Source organism: Pseudonaja textilis, unplaced genomic scaffold (genome assembly GCF_049901715.1).
Source record: "Pseudonaja textilis isolate UNSWEBS1 unplaced genomic scaffold, rPseTex1.2 PTEXSCF34, whole genome shotgun sequence".
Classification (NCBI taxonomy): domain Eukaryota; kingdom Metazoa; phylum Chordata; class Lepidosauria; order Squamata; family Elapidae; genus Pseudonaja; species Pseudonaja textilis.
The window spans coordinates 1-25,254 of record NW_028262892.1 but is presented as its reverse complement, the minus strand read 5'-3'; the positions used below and the strand labels follow the sequence as shown (position 1 = coordinate 25,254).

At 39.0% G+C, this 25,254-nt stretch overlaps 2 protein-coding genes across 3 annotated transcripts in view; both read right to left on the bottom strand.

The window, feature by feature from the left end:
* The window catches only part of LOC148123630 (uncharacterized), a 36,922-nt gene extending 21,946 nt beyond the window's left edge, over positions 1 to 14,976 (bottom strand). The window contains 1 exon segment of the mRNA XM_087919169.1: positions 14,937 to 14,976. The gene's annotated coding sequence lies outside the window, so the exon portion shown is untranslated.
* LOC113455145 (mas-related G protein-coupled receptor member H-like) lies at positions 4,896 to 10,098 on the bottom strand. Of its 2 annotated transcripts, XM_087919165.1 has the most exons (3): positions 9,931 to 10,098; positions 6,112 to 6,239; positions 4,896 to 5,970 (listed from the first exon to the last, which is right to left on the bottom strand). In XM_087919165.1, exon 3 carries the CDS (start codon positions 5,917 to 5,919, stop codon positions 4,975 to 4,977), a length of 945 nt encoding a protein of 314 aa, XP_087775291.1. In that variant the 5' UTR covers positions 5,920 to 5,970; positions 6,112 to 6,239; positions 9,931 to 10,098; the 3' UTR covers positions 4,896 to 4,974. The 2 variants fall into 2 exon arrangements, with proteins under 2 accessions (XP_087775291.1, XP_087775290.1); XM_087919164.1 differs by lacking the exon at positions 6,112 to 6,239.
* Positions 14,977 to 25,254: the final 10,278 nt, after the last annotated feature.

Here is a 25,254-nt window from a genome sequence, read left to right as displayed (position 1 = left end):
CAGAGATCATGAGTAATCATGAGCAGGGCCTTCTTGGTTCAAGAATACATGCAATGGATACACACGCTTAAGCTGTGCAAAGACCCTCCTAGCCTACAGTAGGTGTGTGTGTGTGTGTGTGTGTGTGTGTGTGTGTGTGTGTGTGGATGCAACCCTTCCCAGGTGGCCAGCTAGAGACAAGTTTGGGCGGGTTTCAGGTTCAAGGTGGGAGGCAGGCCTGGGATTTGCAACTTCCTGCCAGCTTCCCCACTGACTTTGGTTGTAGAAAGGCAGCAGGAAGTTGCCATCTTTATTTATTATTTGTTCGGTTATTGACAGAAAGTGGGAGTGCAGAGATTATCATAATAGGTATAAGTATATACATAGTTATGAATACATAAAATGGGTACATATAAGAAAAATAAAAGAAACAATAGGACAGGGATGGTAAGCACGTTGGTGCGCTTATGCATGCCCCCTACAGACCTCTTAGGAAAGGGGTGAGGTCAATAGTTCTAAGGTTAAAGTTTTTGGGGTTTGGGGAAGAAATCACAGAGTCAGGTAGAGTATTCCAGACATTGACCACACTTTTGCTGAAGTCATATTTCCTGCAATCAAGTTTGGTGCAGTTAACCTTGAGTTTGTATCTATTGTGTGCTCTTGTGTTGTTATGGTTGAAGCTAAAGTATTCATTGACAGATAGGACATTGCAATGTATGATTTTTAAACCATACTTAGATCAGACCAAAGATGGCGTAATTCAAGGTTTTCTCGGTCTAGAATTTCAAGTCTGGTGGAATAAGGCATTCTGCAAATCATTGAATAATGTATGAAGGTGAGAAATACAATTCATTGTGTGTTTATTGATTTAGAAAAAGTGTAATGACAAAGTCAATGGCCTTGAATTATGGGATTTTTTTTTCAAAGTGTGATTGTTGAATGAGATAAGAGCTGTCTGATGAAAGAAAAACATGAGTTAGAATAAATGAAATGCTTAGTGAGTGGCTTGGCATTGAGCAGAGAATAGGACAAGAATATCTAGTGATTTCTTGATTGTTTAATTCTGTCAGGGATGAATGTATAAAGGTTCTTATACTGGTGATAGAGGTCCATTAGTTAAAGATGTTTTGGTTTCCATGATATAAAAAAAAGATGCTGAGACTCTAGAAAGAGTTGGAGTAGTGCATCAAAGAGGACCAGGGGATTGGAAGCTAAAACATATGAAAAATAGTTGCAGGAACTGGGTATTCTACTCTAGTAAAAAGGACTAGACATGACATGATAGCAGTGTTCCAATATTTGAGGGCTGTCAATCTATTCTCCAAAGCAGCTGAAGAAGCAATGGATGGCAACTAGTCAAGGAGAGAACCAACCAAGAACTAAGGAGAAATTTCCTAATGGTGAAAACAACCAGTGGAATGACTTGCCTTCAGAAGTTGTGGGTGCTCCAACACTGGAAGTTGCTAAAGAGAGATTGGACAACCATTTGCCTGAAATGGTATAGGATTTCCTGCCTGAGCAGAGAGCTGGACTAGAAGACCGCCAAGATTCCTTCCAACTTTGTTATTCTGTTAAAATGTGGATAAATGTGTACTTTATATGGCAATGTTGCTGTGTAGTTGGCTAAAAACTCCAACTGTTGGTAGGATACATCAGACAGATAATATGGTGCATCAAGTCATTTTCATGTATCAAAAGCCAAGGTAGCTGTGTTTGACACGGAAAGTTGAGTGAATCGCAATTGAAACAAGTCAATTAATTAGTATTCCATACCACGATGTTTAGTGACGATGAGAAAGTATATGGAGGGATGTTAATATTTGTAAATGCTGGTAGAAAAATAACAAGTAGCAGGACTGTTGTGGGAATTGGCCGATTCTGCCTTCTCAGTGTCTGCACCTCCCTATAGAACAACATGTAGAAGATTAAGAAGGTCCAACCCTCTTAGACTTTTGCAAGGCATTGAAGACCTACCTGTTCCTCCACGTATTTGGGTCAGGGCAGATGTGAGTCTGCTATTCTTCAAAACACCTGAAGGCAGGAGAAGAAACAATGGATGGAAACTAATCAAGCACTAAGGATAAATTTCCTGACAGAACTATTAATCTGTGGAATGACTTGCTTCCATAAATTGTGGATGCTCCATCACTGGAGGTTTTTAAGAAGAGTTTGGACAACTGTATGTCTGAAATGTTATAGGGATTCCTGCTTGAGCAAAGGGTTGGACTAGAAGACCTCCAAGGTCCCTTCCAACTCTGTTATTCTGATATTCTGTTAGGATGGATGGAATTATAAGCTTGGATTCCATGATATATAAAACATAATATATGACAGGAAATAGACTTTCTTCCAAGATCTACATTGTTGTTCTCCTACTATTTTAATACCTTTTGTTTTGAATATTTACCCTGTCCGGAGTGTTACACCATTGTGCAACTTTTTAAATTCAATAAATAAATACCTTATATTATTTTAAAAGCCTGCATCACTTGGGGAAACTTATGCAATATAAAATATTAAGGACATTTCTATTAAGAAAACCATTGTTATTTCCCAGGGAATGTGCATTAGGAACAATGGACATTAGGGAAAATGACTAGGCTGCGAGAGTTAGCAAAGTGGTTAACAACTCACGGTTTAAATGAGCAAAGATATTTGTGCTTGAAATCCAGGAACAAAGTTGAATCACACTGCAATTCAGAATCAAGGTATTGTTGCACAGAAGGGACCATTTGAAGAGAAAGATCAAGAGTGCCAAAGTAGCTATTATGGGTTGAACTAAAAAAAACTTGTAAGTTTGAGCTCTTACCAAGAGTTGTTCTGTTCTTGGTCTTAAATGCAAGAAATTCTCAATATACCTAATTTAATTTCAAATTCAAGAGCCAGGCTATAATGGAGATAAAGTTTACCAGCTGAATAGACCATCTTGCCTAAGACACTGCTCCCAGTGGCCTTCTGGATTCAGGAGAGGGGGTGTGGTGGCTCAGTAGTTAAGATACTGGGGCTTGTCCGTTGGAAGGTCTGGGTTCAAGACTTGAGTGGTGCATGATGGAATGAGCTCCCATTATTTGCGTCAGCTCCTGCCCACCTAGCAGCTCAAAAGCATGGAAATATGAGTAGATAAATAGGCAAAACTTCAATGGGAAGGTTCCATGACCATATGACCATCCAGGACCTGTATACTGCACGAGTTCAAAAAGAGGGCTGTGAAAATATTTACAGACCCCTCACATCCCGGACATAAACTGTTTCAACTCCTACCCTCAAAACGACGCTATAGAGCACTGCACACCAGAACAACTAGACACAAGGACAATTTTTTCCCAAATGCCATCACTCTGCTAAACAAATAATTCCCTCAACACTGTCCAACCATTTACAAAGTCTGCACTACTATCACTATTAATCTTCTCATCACTCCTTGTGTGTCTACTCACACTTGGCCAATAAAGAATTCTATTCTATTCTATTCTATTCTATTCTATTCTATTCTATTCTATTCTATTCTATTCTATTCTATTCTATTCTATTCTATTCTATTCTCTCTGAGATTGAGAGTGAAAGGTGAATATAGGATCTGTCCAGCTGCAGAGTAAGAATACTGTTACGGTTTAAGTCCCTCCCACCCACGCACCTTCTCCCATGCCTTTGCTCTGGCATCATGGCAGCCACTCTGACATCCCTGGGAACACTCCGTGACCCTCCCTCATACATCATACAAAGTCCCCACATTGCACTTTGCCACGCGCACCCTTTCCCAGCATTTCCCTGAACCCCCACACACACCCTCACTCTCTCCCCCAGCTGGGAGCAGCCACTTAAGTACCTGGAAGTCTAGGATTTTCAACTTCCTGCAGGCTTCCCCACTGACCTTCCTTGTAGAAAGGCAGCAGGAAGTTGACATTTTAGCAACTGTGACATTTGTTGAATGACTGAAGCTGGGAGTTCAGAGATTGTTGTCACTAAGCAATGAGGTCCCATTTAAGACCTCATCACTTGTTGATAAAAATAATAAATCCTGCCTAAGTTGCCATCATATGTTGACATCTACTTGTATCTTGTTAGTAAAAGCTATATAGCTCTCATATGTCATTTCATTTCAATTTTTGGGGTGCTATGTTACCTTTCCTGTATTATAGTATGTACAGTACCTTTGCCACTATTTACTGTATTGGTTTTCAATTGATAGATGTGAAAAGGACAGTGACATCAAATGAAACCTTGATTTTATCTACTTCAGTTGACAAATCTTTCTTTCCTCAAGGCACCACGTCTATCTATGAATTTATTTGGGAATCCTTTAGCTCCAACTTAGCATGTTAAATGTACAGGAACTTTTCACCAAATAAATCCCTGAAAATATCTCTCACAATTGTTAAATATTGTTAGGTATCTTATTTGTTGAGGTCTCCTTTGGCTATAGCTTAACATCTTGAAGGTGTTTCATCTGCGTCTCAGACCCTCCCAAGTCAGGTGTAAAAAAGAACTCAGCCTGGGCTCTTCACAACATGACTTCAGAATTTTTGGTGTATGTCTCTAAAACTTCTTCTCAGGAGTCAAAATCAATAGAGTCAAGATGACTGAATCCTAGATATAAGAAAACAGTTTTAAAGTACAATCTCATCATACCTACTTGAAAAGGTACCCTGTTGATCCAGCAGCAGTTACTCCCTTTACAATATGTAAATGTTTAGTAATAAATGTGGGTTTCAATTCTCTGCATTATCTCTGGGATATACCTCTGTATCATGGACCTCAACTACAAAATAGTTTCAGTTGCCGTACCATCATTTGGATAAGCTTCTGGTATGGTTCTAAGTAGCTGGTATATAGCAGTGGTGTGAAAAATTTTTGCTTCCCACATCTTTCCCCAATCTTCAAGATGAAGTCTGACAACATACTTTTTCGAGGTAAATAAATGATTTTTATATTTTATTATAGTAGCAAGAAATACATTTTTGTAGCTAGCATTAGAGACAAATTAAAATTATACTTTTACAGAGGGGTTGTAATTCTGTTTGCAGCTTCCTCTGTGCTTTCAGAAGCTTCATCTTCTCTGAAGACTCTTTGAAAAATAACCTTGATGCTCTCCCTGCTCCGAGCTCTTTTCTTTCTCCCAACCAAAAAATAGATCACTGGATTAATGCTGCTATTTAGGGCAACACCCAGATTAAAGCACATATTCAAATAATCCCCAATAATCCAGGCCAAATTAATACTGAAAGAATAGATATGTACCGGTAGAGTAAGAATAATGAAACAGAGAAGAGTAATTAAGATCATCACTAACAGTCGTCCACGTTTGATCTGTTTAGGTTTAAGACATATTTTGATGAATAGGATCAGAGTAGAGATTGTAATCAATGGAAGACAAAGCATGGAAATCAAAACCAAATAGAGATCTGAGAAGACATAATCGTAAAATAAATATTGTATAACATTTAAAATTCCACCCAAGAGGAAAGAGCAGATCCAGAGGAAGGCACAGACAGCATGGGACAAATGTTTCGGCCGGGAACAGTGATGCCAGATTGGGAAGAGGACAGCCACACACCGGTCAATGCTGATGGCTGTCAGAAGAAAAAGACCGTTGATATACATGATCCAAAGGCAACAAATTATGATTACTAAGACAATTTCTGCTGACATAAAATATATACCATAATAAATGTAATACATAGCCAAAAATACAAGACATCCAAAGTCAGCAATAGCTAAATTAAGAATCAACACAGTGAAAGGGTTTCTTTTAATCTGAAAGCCAAGTAGCCAGATAACCATTCCATTTAACGGGGCTCCACTACAGCAGATGATGATTATGACCAAAAAAAAGATAATTTCAAAATGGTTAAACATTGTTTGGTAATTGTTGGCAACATCAGTGATATTATAGTCCAAATCCTCTGCTGTAGCATTCATGTTTGCCAGGCTGAAATTCATCACGAGACTTTTATAATGCTCCAATAATCTCTTCTTTTAGAACGGAAGTTCCTATGAGAAGAAAGGAGACAAGAATGGATTCAATCCTTCCTCCATAATAATCATATTGTCATCTCTGTCTTTTCTGATAACAATAACAACAATAGATGAACTGGGCCTCTCCAATAAACAGTAAAATGAGGCATAACTTACAGAAACCTTTACCGTGATCAATTGTCATTTGGATCAAGGAGAACCATGCTAGTTGTTGGAGTTTCTGGATATCTGGTGCCAGGTAGATTAGAGGACTGAGAACTCTTGGCTGAGCAACTGCAGGACAACTAATGGAAAGAATGGGTTTTACTGGTCATAAATATAAAGACTGTTGTGGTTAGCCGGCAGCAGGTGCAGATGGTTGAGGAGAGCAAGGACTCTAATGAGAAGCCAGGACCATCAGGGAGTGGACTGCTGCCTTCAGAGATTGTGGAGGCTGGCAGCAGTGATGAGGAGGTTCCCAAGGAGCCTGTGCCAAGTGCGCGTGCACACAGGATTGCTCGTTGGAAAGAACAGTTACAACAGCACAGGTGACTCGGGACTAAGCCTGCAAGGTAATGTCGCCTCCCTCAAGAGGATAAAAGCCAGATTTGAAGAAGTGTTCTGCCTTCAGATGCTCTGAAACTCAGCCTTGTGGACATTATAGTTAGTATTTGAAAACTCTTGTAAACTATTTCTTATCTGTGGGTTTTTAGCAGCTTTGAAAAACAACTTGGCAAGGCTCTTTCTTGTCGGAGCTAATTAGTTGGAAGCAGCCTTTTATCTGTGAAGAAACAGAATTCATGACTGAAACCTTAAAGGGTGGGGACTGCTGCCTTTGTCTTGTGTTTGCTCTCTTGGAACCAAGTTGGGTCAGAACAAAAACAAAGTAATAATATAATAAAGTTATTACCAGGTGCCCTTGAGTGTAGTCCCAAAACATTTGAAGCATCACTCAAAACACCATCAGCACTCATAAAATAACCTGATGAAGAAGAAGAGGAGGAGGAGGAGGAGGAGGAGGAGGAGGAGGAGGAGGAGGAGGAGGAGGAGGAGGAGGAGGAGGAGGAGGAGGAGGAGGAGGAGGAGGAGGAGGAGGAGGAGGACGACTTCCAGTTGCAGGCTTTGGCGGCGGCAGGAATCCGTGACGCTGTGGGTCCCTGCTGCGCTCGCCGCTGAGGTACCCCTGATCCAATTGGATTTGGGGGTTGTCGCTACCCCAAAGAGGTAGCGGAAGACAGAGGAGATCCGGGCAGGGGTCTGGGGATATTGCAACCCCTTTCCCCAGCCAGCTAGACTCCTTTTTCCTGAGACGGTGAAGCGGCTGTCAGAAATGGCAGCCACAAAGAAATCTTCAACCGGATAAGATCTGTGCAAGAGGAAGAATCAGAAGGAGAAAGTTTTCTTGGCTGAACTGGGACATTAAGATACTTTTAAACACCCTGGAAACCTGACTTTTGGATTGATACATTTGTTTCTGAAAGAAGTTGTTAAAGCGGCAAAAGTGCTGAAGGAAAGTTTACTCCCCTTCCCTACGGAGAAGGCAGATGAGCACTGAAAAACCTGCTTCTTTAAGGTAAAAATGAGCTCTTTGTTATAAGTGGGAAGGAGAGGACTAAAAAATCCTTTAAAAATTTGTTGGAGGAGATGCCTTGAAGATTATAAGACTAGCAACTAACTGTAATATGGCTTTAGAATATATTTTGGGATTTTGCCCCAGGAGGAAAAACTGCAAAGAGAAGAAGAGGAAATACTTTGTGTTTGTTTGGACTGTTTGATAACTTTGACACTTGGAAATTACTTTAAGACTAAAAACATTTGGGTTGTTTTTAAAAAATTTACAATGGCACTATCTGTGGATGAATTAAAATTGGAATATGAAAAATTAAAGGAAAGAGAACAAGAAGGCAAGGATTCTTTGGGAGCTGTCTTCCACTTTTTAGAAATGGCGGTTTCTAGGTATCAGCAAATACATGAGGAAGAAGGAGAAGGAGAAGGAGAAGGAGAAGGAGAAGGAGGAGGAGGAGGAGGAGGAGGAGGAGGAGAAGAAGAAGAAGAAGAAGAAGAAGAAGAAGAAGAAGAAGAAGAAGAAGAAGAAGAAGAAGAAGAAGAAGAAGAAGAAGAAGAAGAAGAAGAAGAAGAAGAAGAAGAAGAAGAAGAAGAAGAAGAAGAAGAAGCAGCCATTTTTAATGGACAAAAAAGTTCACTTAAGAAAGAAAATAGGAAGAGAGGAAGGAAAAATGAGAACTAAGAGTTAATAAAACAACCAAGAAAAAGAAAAATAAGGTGAAAAAAAAGTACAATGTTAGAAAGCAACAGAAAAGAGAAATACAACAGAGAGGGGAAGTTAAAAAGGTGGAGGTTAGGAGGGTGGGGGCAAAAAGACCAGACTGGAGAAGAAAAGGAGGGAAAGGGGGGGGAAAGCCATAAAGGCCTGAAACAAGATGTAAAAAAAGCATATTTTTTTCAGAGATAAAGGATAGAGTATTAAGGAAAGATTCTGCAAGAGTACATAAGATAGTATTGTAGTATTTGCATTTGAAATAGTCCATTGGAATATTATAAGATTTAATAAAATATTAAAATATTAAAATGTTTAATAATGATAGATCTCAATACTCAATGAAATATCAAAGAGAATGTGTAAAATGATTAATGTTTAGTTACAGTTTAACTTGTAATTGCTTTAATGTTATTATAAATTTATTATTTCATTTTCTTATTTTAAAATAATGTACTAAGTAGAATTAGAATTAGAATGGAAATTACATACTTAACGATATTACAAATTTATTATTCTTTTATTTTAAAAAGCAACATGTAGAATGTACTAAGCAGAATCAGAATGGAAATTATCTACTATTTTAAGTGTTAATTTAGGGGAAAGATAGAAAGGCGTTACGCTTTAAAAGTGACACAGGGGAAGTTTTCTGTTAAAGAGAAGTGATATATAGATAATTGGAAAAGAACGGATAAAAGATACAAGTATAATGATTTTAAAATAAGATGAAATAAACAAAATATAATTAAGAGAGTGAAAAGAAGGGAGAAGTTATATAGAAAATATAGAATGGTAAATAAGATAAGAATGGTATATAAGGTGAGCATGAATTTGATATAGGTCTGTAAAAAAAGATGTAACCCGGGGCTAAGCCACTTTTCAAAAGAAGTTTTATGTTTTCTGTTTTGGTTAGCTATGTTCGATTGAGAATTGATAAAACCTTGGAGGAATAAAACTAAAGGGAGAAACAATGAGAAACTTGGAAAAGACGTGTATAAATGATAATTAAGGAGGTTTTATGCTTTTATGTCTTGTTTTATGTTTTGTACTTTGTGTGTTTATGTCTGATTGAGAATTAATAAAATCTTGATAGAAAGAAATATAATTGAATAAAAGTGAAGGGAGAAACAATGAGAAATTTGGAAAAGATATATACATGCTTAAATGGAAATGTGATAATGTGGAACTATGTCTTAAAAAATAATGTTTTATTTGTCTTGTTAAAACTTATAAGTAACTTTTAGAAAGGAGGTTTTATGCGTTTATGTCTTATGTTTTGTTTGTCTTTAAAAAATCAGTAAAATTTGTTTGAAGAAGAAGAAGAAGAAGAAGAAGAAGAAGAAGAAGAAGAAGAAGAAGAAGAAGAAGAAGAAGAAGAAGAAGAAGAAGAAGAAGAAGAAGAGGAGGAGGAGGAGGAGGAGGAGGAGGAGGAGGAGGAGGAGGAGGAGGAGGAGGAGGAGGAGGAGGAGGAGGAGGAGGAGGAGGAGGAGAGAGGCAAGAATAGAACTCATAAAATACACACATTAAGGTTTATTAGAGTCAGGCATGAGAACACTGGTGTCACACCATGCTGGAAAAAAATTGCTGCTGAACTGAGTTCCACTACTGGTCAGAGGATCCTGCAGGATAAGTTGATCCCATCCTCAGGGTCCTCAAGTCCTACTCTGACCTCAAAAAGGAGTACATTGCAAATAACAGTTAAAAAAACCAAAGCCTACCTGAAGATGATGAGAATCTCCAAACAGAACCAGCAGGTCTTTTTCAGAATCTAAGAATGAGATCTGTTTCAATGACTCCCATTGACCTGCAGTTGATGCAGTTAGTTCCTTCTTCAGAGAAAGAGGAATTAAGCGGGACCAAGCTGCAAACTTTCTTACAACGAAAAAAACAACTTGTGTCATATGTGTTTCTGACTTTTGCCACTTAAAGTGTTATCACACACAAGATTCAAAGGAAATCCTTGAAGATACTATCATTTCACAAGCCAATAGGAGTTTTAAGGATGATTTGAGATTTGGTTCACATGGTGATTTATGGTACAACAAATGAAAAGTTAATATAACATTTAAGAATCTTTTTATTAGACGTGCCACACTTACAGTTTGGAATAATATAAAACAAGGTTATTTGCTAAATGGCCCTTAGGTGGGGTCACCCACAAGAAGCCTTTTTTAAAAGGGAGATGATAGCCAAACAATCATGGATAACACAGAACGATCCCCTTCTTTGGGGTAATAGGGTTTTGGGACTCAAAATGAAAGAAAAATTGAAAAAGGAAGGTTATACTTACTGACTTACTGACTTCGTTATTTGCAACTGTCAGAAAGGTTTAAACTGGATTAAAAAATGATTTTACAGCTAAAATATTAAAGTTAAAGATAAAATGATAAGAATCGTACTGCAAAATTTTATAAATTATTATTAACAATTTAATCTTGAAGATGGATATATGAAACATTGTAGGGCTAAAGGGGCTAAAAATATTGGGTATAATAATGGAAACAATGTGGACATAAGGCTTGATGCTGAGTTCTAATCTGAAAGAAAAATTTAAAATGATGTGTTGAATTCCTGAAATTATCAAAGATATATAAGGATGTTTCAAACTATTGAAAACGTAATCAACCTGTCAGTATTTTTTTTACCACCTGTGATCAATAGGTAAGAAGGCTAACAATTTTGGAATCAAATATCTACTTGGGTTTTTTAAAAAATTGGAAATGGATATAAAAATGAAACCTGAAGCATTTCTTTTAAGGATGACAGACAAACATGGGACTTTGTTTTTATATCTGACATCAGCTGTAAGGTTGTTATATGCGCAAAGATGGAAAGAAGCAGAGGTGGTATTCAGCAGGTTCTGACCAGTTCTGGAGAACTGGTAGCGTAAATTTTGAGTCGTTTGGAGAACTGGCAAATACCACCTCTGACTGGACCCACCCCCATCTATTCTCTGCCTCCTGAATCCCAGCTGATTGGCTCGGTCTCCTTTTGTTGCCCTGCACAGGAGAACGGAGCTGGAAAGCAGGTTAGTGGGGTGGGGAGGGAATGGGGATTTTGCAGTATCCTTCCCCTGCCACTTCCACCAAACTATGCCCACCAAGCCATGCCCAGAGAACCGGTAGTAAAACGTTTGGAATCCCACCACTGGAAGGAAGTATATATACCCCACGTTGGAAAAATGAAATTTGAAAATAACGGAGCAAGCTGAGTGAAGATGTTTGCTTTGCTCAAAGACAATAATCTGAACAAATTTCTTGTGACTTGTAGATCACATTTTTCTGAGTTCATATATTATGCTAAGCCAAAGTGTGACTGTGGTTTGTAAACAAGCCATGCTTATTAGATCAGCATATTCTGTGAAGCCATAAAATTGAGATTAATGCCAAACACCCTGGTTTAAAACTCTGTGTGAATTCTCCAAGGTGGTTTTAGAGAGATCACATGCTTTGGTTGGTGTTGTCTCAAAAGACAGTGTTCATTGCCTCCCAGGCTATAGATAAATAAGTCACATCCAAGGTGGAGATAAAATCCATTTTATTTTTTCTACTTGGGGAGTCCCAAACCAAAGGATCAGAGACAAAACATTTTTGTCTCTGGTCTAACATTTTTACACCCATGCTCGCAAAAAAGCATCATCTGATTTTAGAGATTATCAAAGCAAACACAATTTATTAGTAATTTCTTATCAGTACAGCAAGCATTTTTGAGATCTGATATATCTCATGGAGGCAGGAAAAGCAAACTTAAATCAGTCATGCCTGTCATCTATCAATTGCCTGTGTTTCCTGCAGCATCACAGCTGTAGGCCTTTATAATGACAGAGCAACAGGTTAGCTTTAGCAGCCCAATCTGTCACTTCAGCTTTGTGATGTGAACGTTGTTCTCAGAAGGAGCATCAAAGGCCATTTGAAATATTACAATGGCTGAAAAGTACAAAATGGCAGCATATTGGCTCATCAGTGTCATGATCCAGTTGGAGCTTCCATCTATACTCTTCAGGGCAGTCTCATGTAAGATGATTTGCAGTAGTCCAGTTCAGAGATCATGAGTAATCATGAGCAGGGCCTCTTGGTCCAAGAATACATGCAATAGATACACACGCTTAAGCTGTGCAAAGACCCTCCTAGCCTACAGTAGGTGTGTGTGTGTGTGTGTGTGTGTGTGTGTGTGTGTGGATGCAACCCTTCCCAGGTGGCCAGCTAGAGACAAGTTTGGGTGGGTTTCAGGTTCAAGGTGGGAGGCAGGCCTGGGATTTGCAACTTCCTGCCAGCTTCCCCACTGACTTTGGTTGTAGGAAGGCAGCAGGAAGTTGCCATGTTTATTTATTATTTGTTCGGTTATTGACAGAAAGTGGGAGTGCAGAGATTATCATAATAGGTATAAGTATATACATAGTTATGAATACATGAAATGGGTACATTTATTTGATTTATCAATCACTTATAAGATAATAGGTATAAGTAAAAACATGGTTATAAATGCATGAAATGGATACATATATGAAAAATAAAAGAAACAATAGGACAGGGACGGTAGGCACATTGGTGTGCTTATGCACGCCCCTTATAGACATCTTAGGAAAGGGGTGAGGTCAATAGTAGTCAGTCTAAGGTTAAAGTGTTTGGGGTTTGGGGAAGAAACCACAGAGTCAGGTAGAGTATTCCAGACATTGACCACTCTTTTGCTGAAGTCATATTTCCTGCAATCAAGTTTGGTGCAGTTAACCTTGAGTTTGTATCTATTGTGTGCTCTTGTGTTGTTATGGTTGAAGCTGAAGGTAGGACATTGCAATGTATGATTTTATATACCATACTTAGATCAGACCAAAGACGGCATAATTCAAGGTTTTCTAGGTCTAGAATTTCAAGTCTGGTGGCATAAGGCATTCTGCAACGAGTAGAGGAGTGGAGAACTCTTCTTGTGAAATATTTCTGGACTTTCTCAACTGTGCTAATATCAGATACGTAATGTGGGTTCCAGACTGATGAGCTGTATTCGAGTATTGGTCTAGCAAATGTTTTGTATGCTCTAGTTAGTAATGTTGAATCCCACCAGTGCTTTAGATGACCCTAACTGTTAACTCCAACTGTTTGGAGGGAAGCTTAGAACATTCATATTTGGGCGGGCTTTTTTCAAGTATTATAGCAATAGCACTTAGACTTATATACTGCTTTATAGTGTTTTACAGCCCTCTCAAAGCAGTTTACAGAGTCAGCCTATTGCCCCCAACAATTTGGGTCCTCATTTTACCCACCTCAGAAGGATGGAAGGCTGAGTCAACCTTGAGCCTGGTGAGATTTGATCTGCCAAGTTGCAGTAGGAGTAGCTTGCAGTACTGCACTCTAACCACTGCACCACCAGGGCTCATTATGATTGGTTAAGGCCTTGTCAGCCTAAAGTATAAATTGTAGGCATTTGCCTGCTGTTCCCCAGTTCCAGTTTTGAGTCAATAAATGCTGTTGTAGCTATGCTGGTCTGCTTCTTGCCTACTGAAGCTCAGTACACAATAGAAATGACAGAAAATGAAGACCAGGTCTCTTTCTTATAGGTAAACGTTTTCCCTTCAGGAGTTCCTAAGGGGTTGACTTGTCTTGCAAAGAGGGAAGCTGATGACTTGCCACATTACAAGTAACTCTTTCACCATCCATAACTTGAACTTTGCTGCGTTGTTTAGAGGAAAACTTGTCCTTCGATGAGGTAAGCCATCAAAAGAATGAGGTTGGGTGGGGGAAATATTTAATTTTAATTTCTGATAACTTGCATCCAGCCCTGGGCTGTATAAAAGTCCTCCAAAAAGAGTTCACACAAAGTCACCAAATTTTCAGAAGCAACCAGGCTTGGATGTAAACAAACACTTAATAGAAGTTTTCATTGTGAAATATTCAAGAAACTTGTGAAGTAAAGAGATCTAAGAGTCGTATTGTCCTTTCACAATTACATTTATGAAGCTCATGAGCCATCTGCTGGCCAACTGGTGTTATAGTTTTTAGATAGTATTTATATGCTAAAGTAGCTATTAAAAAAACTTGTAAGTTTGAGCTCTTACCAAGAGTTGTTCTGTTCTTGGTCTTAAATGCAAGAAATTCTCAATATACCTAATTTAATTTCAAATTCAAGAGCCAGGCTATAATGGAGATAAAGTTTACCAGCTGAATAGACCATCTTGCCTAAGACACTGCTCCACAGTGGCCTTCTGGATTCAGGAGAGGGGGTGTGGTGGCTCAGTAGTTAAGATACTGGGGCTTGTCCGTTGGAAGGTCTGGGTTCAAGACTTGAGTGGTGCATGATGGAATGAGGTCCCATTATTTACATCAGCTCCTGCCCACCTAGCAGCTCAAAAGCATGGAAATATGAGTAGATAAATAGGCAAAACTTCAATGGGAAGGTTCCATGACCATATGACCATCGAGGACCTGTATACTGCACGAGTCAAAAAGAGGGCTGTGAAAATATTTACAGACCCCTCACATCCCGGACATAAACTGTTTCAACTCCTACCCTCAAAACGGTGCTATAGAGCACTGCACCCCAGAACAACTAGACACAAGGACAATTTTTTCCGCAATGCCATAACTCTGCTAAAAAAATAATTCCCTCAGCACTATCCAACTATTTACAAAGTCTGCACTACTATTACTATTACTATTAATCCTCCCATCCTTCCTTTCACCCATCTCCTCCCAGTTATGACTGCATGACTATAATCTTGTTGCTTGTATACAATTTATATGGACTGTTTCCTAGTATGATTTGATTGTTTATTGTACCCTATGACTATTATTAAGTGTTGTACCTGATGATTCTCGACTCTTGATGAATTTATTTATTTTTTTTATGTACATTAAAAGCATAGGCACCAAGACAAATTCCTTGTTTGTCCAATCACACTTGGCCAATAAAGAATTTTATTCTGTTCTGTTCTGTTCCATTCCGTTCCATTCTATTCTATTCTATTCAAGTGTCTTCAGACAATGCTGGCTCCCTCATTTAAGAAATGGAGATGTGCACTGCCCCCAACAGCCAGACATGACTGAATAGGAGAAAGCTTTACTTTTACCTTAGATTCAGGAGATGGTCAGAAATCTGGTTTTAGAGTTCCAGTCTGCACAAAAAATATCCAGAATAGTTGAAGTGCCTTCACCATTAACTGGTGATAGAGTCTGGCCTTTCCAAATTTACCTTATAGCAATAGCACTTAGACTTCTATACCGCTTCACAGTGCTTCACAGCCCTCTCTGAGCAGTTTACAGAGTCAGCCTCTTTCCCCCAACAATCTGGGTCCTCATTTTACCCACCTCGGAAGGATGGGGAGGCTCAGTCAACCTTGAGCCAGTGAGAATCAAACTGCCCAACTGCTGGCAGCCAGCAGACAACAAAAGTAGCCTGCAGTACTTCATTCTAACCACTGCACCACAATGCAGTTCTCCATTCTCTTTCCTCATCCAAAAATTATTTTAAAAAGCTGCAGAGTAAATGAAAAGCTGCAGAGTAAATGAAAGATGCCCTGATTGTGGGATCTATTCATTTATTATTTACTTATTTATTTATTTCTAGAGTCTTTTTAGTGCATGTCTCTAATCCACCAAGATACTTTTAATTTACGTATCTGTCTTCCAAGGTACCAGCTATGCCATCCAATTTTGTGCTATTGGAAATTTGATTTCCTCTTTCCCTGCAACTATTAATTCCATCTTGCCAAATGGACCATGTGAGGCTTCCTAAATTATGTTCACATATATTTGAGCAGATATTTTACTGAAGGATTAGTTGGCGAGCACCCTTGGGTGAAAACAACCTTACCAAGAAAGTTGCTGTCACATTTATTGCAGACAATAAGAAACAGAAATATGTAGAAGTCCTGGTGTCAGGATTCCAGCAATTGCTCTAATTAAATCATGATTCTCGAGCCAAACTTCAAAAAACTTCAAAGGATTCATTAGAGGGGACATACTGGCACTGCCCTGTATGAAGCCAACTCTGGCATATGTAATTTACAGACATCTGTGACCAGTGGTGGGATTCAAAAATTTTTACAACCAGTTCTGTGGGCGTGGCTTGGTGGGTATGGCAGGGGAAGAATACTACAAAATCTCATTCCCTCCGCAACCCACTAACTTGCTTTCCAAGTCTGTTTTCCTGTGCAGGGCAACCAAAGAAGACCCAGCCAATCAGCTGGGACTCGGGACAGAGAATAGATGGGGGCGAGGCCAGTCAGAGGTGGTATTTGCCGGTTCCCCGAACTACTCAAAATTTCCGCTACCGGTTCTCCAGAACTGCTCAGAACTTGCTGAATACCACTGCCTGTGACCCTGTTTCCCCCCTCCCCCCTGGGTGTCTCATAAACCAGATTCTCCAATTGAACACGTTCACTGGCTGGGTGTCATCATTCATGTTTTCCAATTAAATATATTCACAGGCACAAACTCTGGTATTTTAGTTACAATCTTTTAAAGAGAAGAGTTGGAATGTGCTTTCGCTTTCAACTGCTGCACTGCTCTTCCGGATTCCCTTCCTCCCCCCATTGTTTAGGGCAACTATTCAAACAGGCATAGGAATGTTTTATGAGTTGACACCTGGTTTCAATCTCTTTAGCAAGATAGTAGCAAATACAAGGCTAGCACTGTGAGACTTGGAATAAGAATATAATAACTGGGTAATACACTAATATAGTTTCAGTTATATACCCCACCCTTTGACAACCCATTTTCGGCATCAATCAAAGGATAGAAAAGCTGTTGAATTCTCCAAGATTCTTCATCAAGCTAGACAATATGAAAGGAAACCAGAAGAAAAAGCTTTCAATTTTCTAACACCGACAAAGAAGCTGAGGGAGAAAAAGAATCTCTGGCGAAGTTGAATTCATCAGGGCTGCTTGGTGAAACTAGTTAGGCCTCATTAAGCATGTAAAATAATTCCAGTGCAACCTCCAATGGGAACAGGTGTGGATGTTCTAAGCCTTCCTTTGACTTCGTGGCAGGAGAAATTCTAGTTTTAAGGAGGGACCAGGGAATAGTCTCCTTTCTTACTAAAATCCATCACTGTGATGTTGCAAAAATTATTTATTACAATTATTTACATCAGAATAAAAGTCCTCCCAAAGCAGCATAGATACAGATCATTTTTCAAATGAACTGCATACTTACATACTTTACAATGAATTACATATTCATTAAAAAAAAATGAATAACATATTGTATATTGCGCTAGAAGTCCCCTAAGGGTCCTTTCCAAGCCTCTTATTCTGATGTCTAGTTAGTGGTAACTGTCTACCTAGGGAGAAAAAGAAAAATCCAGCCTATAAATTTGTGTCACTGTCACTTGCATTCCTCCTCCTCCTCCTCCTCCTCCTCCTCCTCCTCCTCCTCCTCCTCCTCCTCCTCCTCCTCCTCCTCCTCCTCCTCCTCCTCCTCCTCCTCTTCTTCTTCTTCTTCTTCTTCTTCTTCTTCTTCTTCTTCTTCTTCTTCTTCTTCTTCTTCTTCTTCTTCTTCTTCTTCTTCTTCTCCACCTCCTCCTGCTGCTTCTCCTTCTCCTCCTCCTACCTTCCTCTTCCTCTACCCCTCTTCTATTTCGGTAAATATAAAGTCTCATATTTCTTTGTTTCTTTATTTTCAAATTTCAAATCATCTTTTTCCAAAGAGATTAAACAATTTCTGTTCCCAATAAGGTATTGCTTTGGTCGTTCAAATTTTTTAGCAAAAGTCATAATATTCTAACCTTATACCTTAATTCTTTTAAAACTTTCTTGAGTTAAATTCTTATTTGGCTTTTTGGAAATTTATATTATATTCTTTATCTTCTTTAATCTGTTTGTTTTTCTTTTCTTTTAATAAGAAATTTTACTCACCAAGTGGTTGTTCAAACTTGTTCCTTGGAAGATCTACCGTATTTCCCCATGTATAAGCCACCCCTTTTTCCAAAATTTTCAAGCCCAAAAGTAGGGGTGGCATATACAAAGCAGGTACACTTTTTATACGTGAAAATGCATAAAATAATAAAGTAGGAATAAACTGGTTTTCCAGCAGTATGCTATACTTTTTGTAAAATTGTACGTGATGATACGATTACGAGTGCGTGCGATAGAAATGCATACGCTAGGCATCGGCCTGAATGCTTCGTTCCTACTCTCGCTCCAATGCGTAGATTGCTAGCGTCGCCCGCACCGCTTTCGTCATGACTGAAGTTGTAGATCTAGGCGTCGAATTTTGTTTCTTTGTAAATTTTCTTTCTTCATAACTTGTTTCTCTAATAAAATATCTTTTTCAAAACTTCACAGTCCAAAAATTGGGGGGATGGCTTATACAAAGGGGGTGCTTATACATGGGGAAATACGGTATTTTCAAATAACTGTAAAAGGGAAGGATTTTAGATGCAAGGAATAATGTGGTCATGAAGCAGGAAGCAAAAACCAGGTCTTGGATGCCAGGCAGTTCAGAAGGAAACAATCTGCTAAGGATCAGTCCAGGTTCCAGTATGTCAGCTTGCAAAACGAAGGCCTACTATGCAACAAAGGCTCATTACAATCAATGAAAAACAGAGGCAACATGGAGAGGAATGTCAGATGGGTGTTGTTGGCAAAGGAGATATAATGTCAGCCTGTTAACCCCAACAATCAGTGTCCTTATTTTACAGAACTCAGAAGGATGGAAGGCTAAGTCAACAGGATTGAACTCCTGGCTGTGGGCAGAGCTGGCCTGCAATACTGCATTCTAATCACTGCTCACCATGATTTTTATATTTTGATACAAATTTTATGTTTTGATAGATATTTTATATGTGAATTTTATGCACTAATGCTGTGTTTTTTTATGCTATATGGTACATGTGGTATTGTGATTAAAGTGTTGGACTGGTATGATCCAGATTCCAAGCCATTCTTTGCCATTACACTATCTTGGTGACTTTTGGTATCTCAGTCTAGTCTATTTCACAGATAGATTGTGGAGAGAAATAGAAGAGAGGTCTACATATGTGTCATGCCCTTGTTAGAGTCAGACTCTGAGGGAGAGGAGGGACAGACAACAGGGAGTGGAGGTGTGGCTCCTGAGGTTGTGTAGGAGGCTGGGGAAGGGCAGAGGCCGGCTAGGCACTCAGAGGAAAAAACCAGGCCCATCCCCTCTTCATCCTAGGACAGACAGGGAGGAATGGAGAAGGAAACAACTTGGCTTACGAGAGAGGAAGCAGCCATGATCCCCCTCATTGGTTGCAGTTGGGAGAATAGTATATAAGAGAGACAGTTAAAAACAATGTTGTTAGAAGCAAAGCATGTTTTATTTTGGGCTGAAGTTATCTTGGTTGGTGTCCTTCCAACAAACTGTGCCTTGTTATCTCCTTGAAGTTGGTAATTACTTATCCTGGTCCGTTGTGGAAATTCCTTAATTGTAGTTTGTTTTGTTTTTTTATTTCACCTTCATCTGCTCATTGAGTTCAGACTGTATTGCTTTCTTCTGAAGACTATTTTTGAATAAGTTTAATCTCCAACTGAGAATTATTGAACAGTGGGGCCAAGTTGGAGGCATTTATATAGGTTTTGGATTTTATTACACTTGTGTTACACTCCGGGTCATCACAATAGTCTTCCTTGAACTCCTGAATAAAAAAGGAGACTAAATAAATCTAATACATATATTAATTACTAAAGAGCCATGGTGGCACAGTGGTTAGAATGCAGTATTGCAGACAAACTCTGCCCACAGCCTGGAGTTTGATCCTGACAGGCTCAAGATTAACTCAGTCTTCCATCATTTCAAAGTCAGTAAAATGAGGAGCCAGATTGCTGGGGACATTATGCTGAGCTTGTGAAATGTTCAGAGAGTTACAGATACAGATAATCAGAGTTGGAAGGGACCTTGTAGGTCATCTAGTCCAACCCTCTCCCTAAGCAGGAGACCCTACACCATTTCTGACAAATGGCAGTGCTGTAAAGCACAATGGGGCAGTATATAAATCTAAGTGCTGTTGCTATTGCTAAATAAATTAAGACAGAACACATTAGAAACATATTTGCCTTGAAATAATTTGGTTAATAGACTTAATTGTCCCATTTTATTGTAGATTTGGAATTCCCACTGAGGCAGTTTTTGTTTTCACCCAGGTAAACATAACCAGACTTTCTATCTTCCTGTTTAAGATTTGGCGGGTTTTCTTACTAAAAAAAGGGAATTAATTTTTCATAACCATTTTTCTAAATCTTACATGGCATGAAATTAATTACAGATGACTGGAATTTGCTCATCAAAAGGAAGGATAAAAGACAAAAGGGACTATTTCTTTTATCTTGTTTTCCGCAATATTGATTTGAAACTCATTATGACTTCACTTTCTTAGAATTGAATTATTTCTTTTTTAAATAGTCACTTCAGCTAATTCCCACAGTGCTGATAAATAGACAGAAGGACATATAATGGCATTTCTGTCTGTACTGGAGTAGTTGACTCAGAAATTTGGCTAATTATTTGAATCAACACATTGGAAGGAAATTTAACCAGGCTTAAAACAGGCTCATGGAAGCCAGTTGGCTGGTTTGTCACTACTGACAAGAAACATGAAGATTCCAGAGTTTGTTGAGAGTTGTTTTTAAATCACGATTAGAAAAGCTTTTGGTGACTGAGTCTGTTCTGAATATCTAAAGAATGGAACTGAGGGCTACATTGTGTGATGACCAGAGGTGGTATTCAGCAGGTTCTGACCAGTTCTGGAGAACCGGTAGCAGAAATTTTGAGTAGTTCGGAGAACCCGCAAATACCGCCTCTGACTGGCCCCACCCCATCTATTCTCTGCCTCCAAAGTCCCAGTTGATTGGCTGGGTCTTCTTTTGTTGCCCTGCACAGGAGAACGGAGCTGGGAAGCAGGTTAGCGGGGTGGGGAGGGAATGGAGATTTTACAGTATCCTTCCCCTGGGGTGGGGTAGGAATGGGGATTTTACAGTATCCTTCCCTTGTCACGCCTATCAAGCCATGTCCACCAAGCCACGCCGATAGAACCAGTAGTAAAAAAAAAATTGATGACCCAGGGCATGGCGCAAAGGCAACACAGTAAGCTGAATGTTCGAACCGCCCCTTTATTGCTCAAAATGTTAAGTCTGGGCGGTGGGTCCCAAGGAGAGACGAGACTCAAAATAGTGACAACAGCTCTTTATTAGGATACCAGATACTGAGACAAGACTCCCAGCCGAGGCAGCTCCTTTTATAGAGCTGGCTGCGGCTAGGCAGCCTATCATTTGAGCTTGCCACGCTTGGTTTTATCCAATCGCGGCAGCCAAAAAAGAACCAATCAGAACGCTTAGTTTTGTCCAATCACGGCCTGGCTTTTCCGGACCAATAGGAATGCAGGCCTACAAGCCTGCTAGTATGGAACACAAAACATTCCCCAAATTCTCCCACATTTCTGGCAAGTCCCAGAGCAAACTGATCACACACACACACACACACACACACACACGCACGCACACACACATCTCCAGCAGCTTCTGGCTGCAAGTAGTCCAGCACAATGCTTTGAGCACAATAGCTGCAAACAAGAAATCCAGCGGGGCAAGGGAATAAGTCGATTAGTCCAGGAAGCAAGAAACAAGGCAAGAAGTCCAGGAAACGTCTGTGGAAAGTTAGCACCTATCCCTCTCCTAGAAGAATGAAATATTCTAGGAAATGTTAAGAAAGCAGAATAGTATGCTTTATTATCACTTTAAATGTGCACTAATCGGCATACATTAAAATTTTAATGTATTAAATGTTTTAATTAACATTTGTTGCATACAGCTTTTAATGACATTCCATGTGTGAATAACAAAAATTAGTGGGGTTCTTTGTTGGGTAAGATATTTAAAGACTTTCTCCTGTCAATTTTCATTAACAGAGAGGACAGGAGGCTGTTGTTTTTTGAATACAACCTATTTTTAACCAAACATTTTTATATCATTAACTCCCTGCTTATTTGACACTAATTTATTATCCACCTTTTATTCTGCCTCAGTGGTGCAAATACAAATAATTTTAGCATCCATAAATGCATTTTTGAATGCTTTCTTGTAAATGTGCTAACAGAACTGAAGTTTTCAAAACAGGAATTTTGCAACCTCTGTCTTCTATGATAGTTTTTCAGTTTGCATTCTGATCGATCTGATTAAGATCTGATTGAGATCTGTCTATCAGATTGATAGATTGAGGGAACTAGCTATGTCTAGTCTAATGAAGAGAAGGACTAGGTATCAGTACCTGAGCGACTGCCACAGAGAACAGGTGATTGACTTACTGTAGAAGAATATCTTAACTCCAGAAGTTGTGGGTACTCCATCACTGGAAGTTTGCAAGAAGAGCCCGAACAGCCATTTTTCCTGAGTGATGTAGGGTCTCCCGCTTAAACAGGAAGTTAGACTAGAAAATCTCCAAACGATATTCCAACCTAGTTATTCTATGTTCTATTTTTGGAGAACTAAATGAAGTGCTATGGGAGAACAAGCGGAGAAATCACTCTAATTACTGAAAGGCAACCAGTTTTATTTTATTACTATGCTTTGCTTCTTGATCAGGGATCCTAAGATTTTTATATTATGACTACTAAAAAATTCCATAGCCTAAAAAGAAATGGACCCCCCTGCACTACGTATGATTCTACTGCAATGTATTTATCTTATCATTGGTCATGCCATAGTACTAATAATAATTATGTTGTGTTTGAACGTTTTACATGTGGCCAGTACTGGATGTTGGATGTAAAGTGTAACGGTTATGTTTATGTAATGTGGAACCAAACTCATTAACAAGGACAATATTAGTGAAACTGATCATTTGGCTTCTACAACAACCTTCCACTGTACCTGTCTGTTTTCTTGTGCATTATATATGTCTGGATTTAGTAGTTTCTGTAGAACAATTTACATGGCTGAACTTTAGACAAAATAAAATCAAACTTCTTTATTTGAACCTCACTGTGTCTTGGAGTATGGGTGGCAAAGGGGAATGGAAGCAAGCAATATCATATACACCATGACTTTGTAATGAAAATGATAAGAATTGTGCAACAGGTGAATAATTCAAATCACATCATATTGTGGTGAATGTAGTCTGGATTTCCAAGAGAGGAGGGCTGCTTTCTAGAGAGAAAAGAGACAGCAGACCTTGGTCAGCAGGAAAAAGGTTAAAACAGCTCTCCCTAGCAATTCCCTATAGTTGTGCAGATTGTTGATTTAGTCTGGCAAGATTCTGTCTATAGATGAAGAACAATAAAGGAAACTACTCTAACAACAGGTGTCATTCTTGGTTCTTTGGGTATGCACTGGCTGTTTTACATATAGTGCCTGGTTGTGTGTGGCTTCATAGTTGTCCATCAACACCCTAGTTAAGAACTGAATGCTACACATAATATGGCACCATATAAATATTGTATAAATATTGTAGTATTATGTTATGTCTCACATGGACAAACAAAGTAATAAGTCCAAATTTCCAACTGAAACACAAACAAGCAGGCAAGTCTGGTAATTACAGGGTTAAATTCCTTAAGCCGACAACATTCTTGGCAGTCTCACGCAAGCTGTCTGCCAAGTCCAATAAGGAAGCAGGAACATAAATCACAAGCTGTCGCCACACACAGGATAATTCTGAAGCTTCTCTCACTAAATAATACGTTGTCCCGAACAAGAACCCAGAGCTAACACACCCACTTTTATTCCCTGTGGGGTGTGTCAGTCTCTCATCTCAGTCTCTGATTTGTCCTTTCTTTCTGCATTGCATCTCACGTTTTTGCCTGCGTCTTTGCCTCGCATCAAACCAACATTCCTCAGCCAGAGGCTCTGATACGCCCTCCTGGTTATCTGCCGACACCTGAGGCACAACCGGGGATGAAGGTCTTGCCGAAGAGGAAAGTCCTGGGGAGGAAGGCAATTCCAAATCCTCTAACAAAGTAGGCTCAAACCTCAGAGCCAAATCCTCCTCTTCCTCATTATCCAAGTCTGTGTCCTCTAACAGAGCAGGCTCAAACCTCTGAGTCACAGCAGTATTATATATGTAGTGTAGAACAGCCCAGTGCACATATTCTGGAGACAGAGAGAGTAATTCCCTGAGGATGGGCTCCAGCATGAGCCCCAAAACATGGAAGAATAAATCTTTGGTCCAGGCAACCAACTCAGATTGGTTCCTGCAAAAATTTCCTTATTGGGGAAGGTACATGAAAAAAAAAGAGCATGCTTTATTTTAAGCCACCAGGTGTTGACCATAGTGGTCTACCAAGTGTAGTAAATAAATATAAATTTAAATCTACATAATAGTCTATGTGCAAAATTTGTAATGACTGTTGTAATGGGACAGGGTGTTTGTTTGTTTTTATCCCATATATACTCTGTGAGTCTGAAAAGTTAATTTTAGCCTGTGAAATTTGTGCAGTTTTGCAGATACTTTCAAAGATGGAAGAAGTGTGTTTCTTTCTGCCTCTTAGGAATAATTTTTTTTTCCTTCATTGGTAAATAATGTTGATAATGTTTAAAAATCAACACCACACCTAAAAGGCCTGGACGACCAAGAGAATACTATCAATATCATGACCGTCTATAAACACTTTTCTCTTGTCTTAGTACATTTTCTCACATCAAAGCTATTTTTAAATCCAGGGATTACATGTGATTAAAAAATCTATGTAATTAGTAACCAAGGCAACAGGGATAGTTTTCATAACAAGCCCCTTCCTTTTTGAAGGGCAGCCCTTAAGAAAACTACCAATGGCACATAGCATGCAATTTTAAATCAAAGTGCAAGAAAATGAGGGCAAGTTAATATTACCAAGGCAATTATGGAACACTGTTTGGGAAAGTTGGATAATAAACCCTTCAGACCTTCTCTATGTAGTTCAGTCTATTCTTGTTTGAACAAAGGAGCCAATTAAACTAAAAATTCCAGTGCAAAATTTGTAAAGTGCAGGATATTTTTTTAATGAATATAGGAGATAGTCATTTAGTTCAATGTATCTCAGCTTCAGCAACTTTAAGATGTGTGGCCTTCAACTCCCAGAATTCAATTCTATGAAGATTCTCAGGCATCCAGGTAATGGTT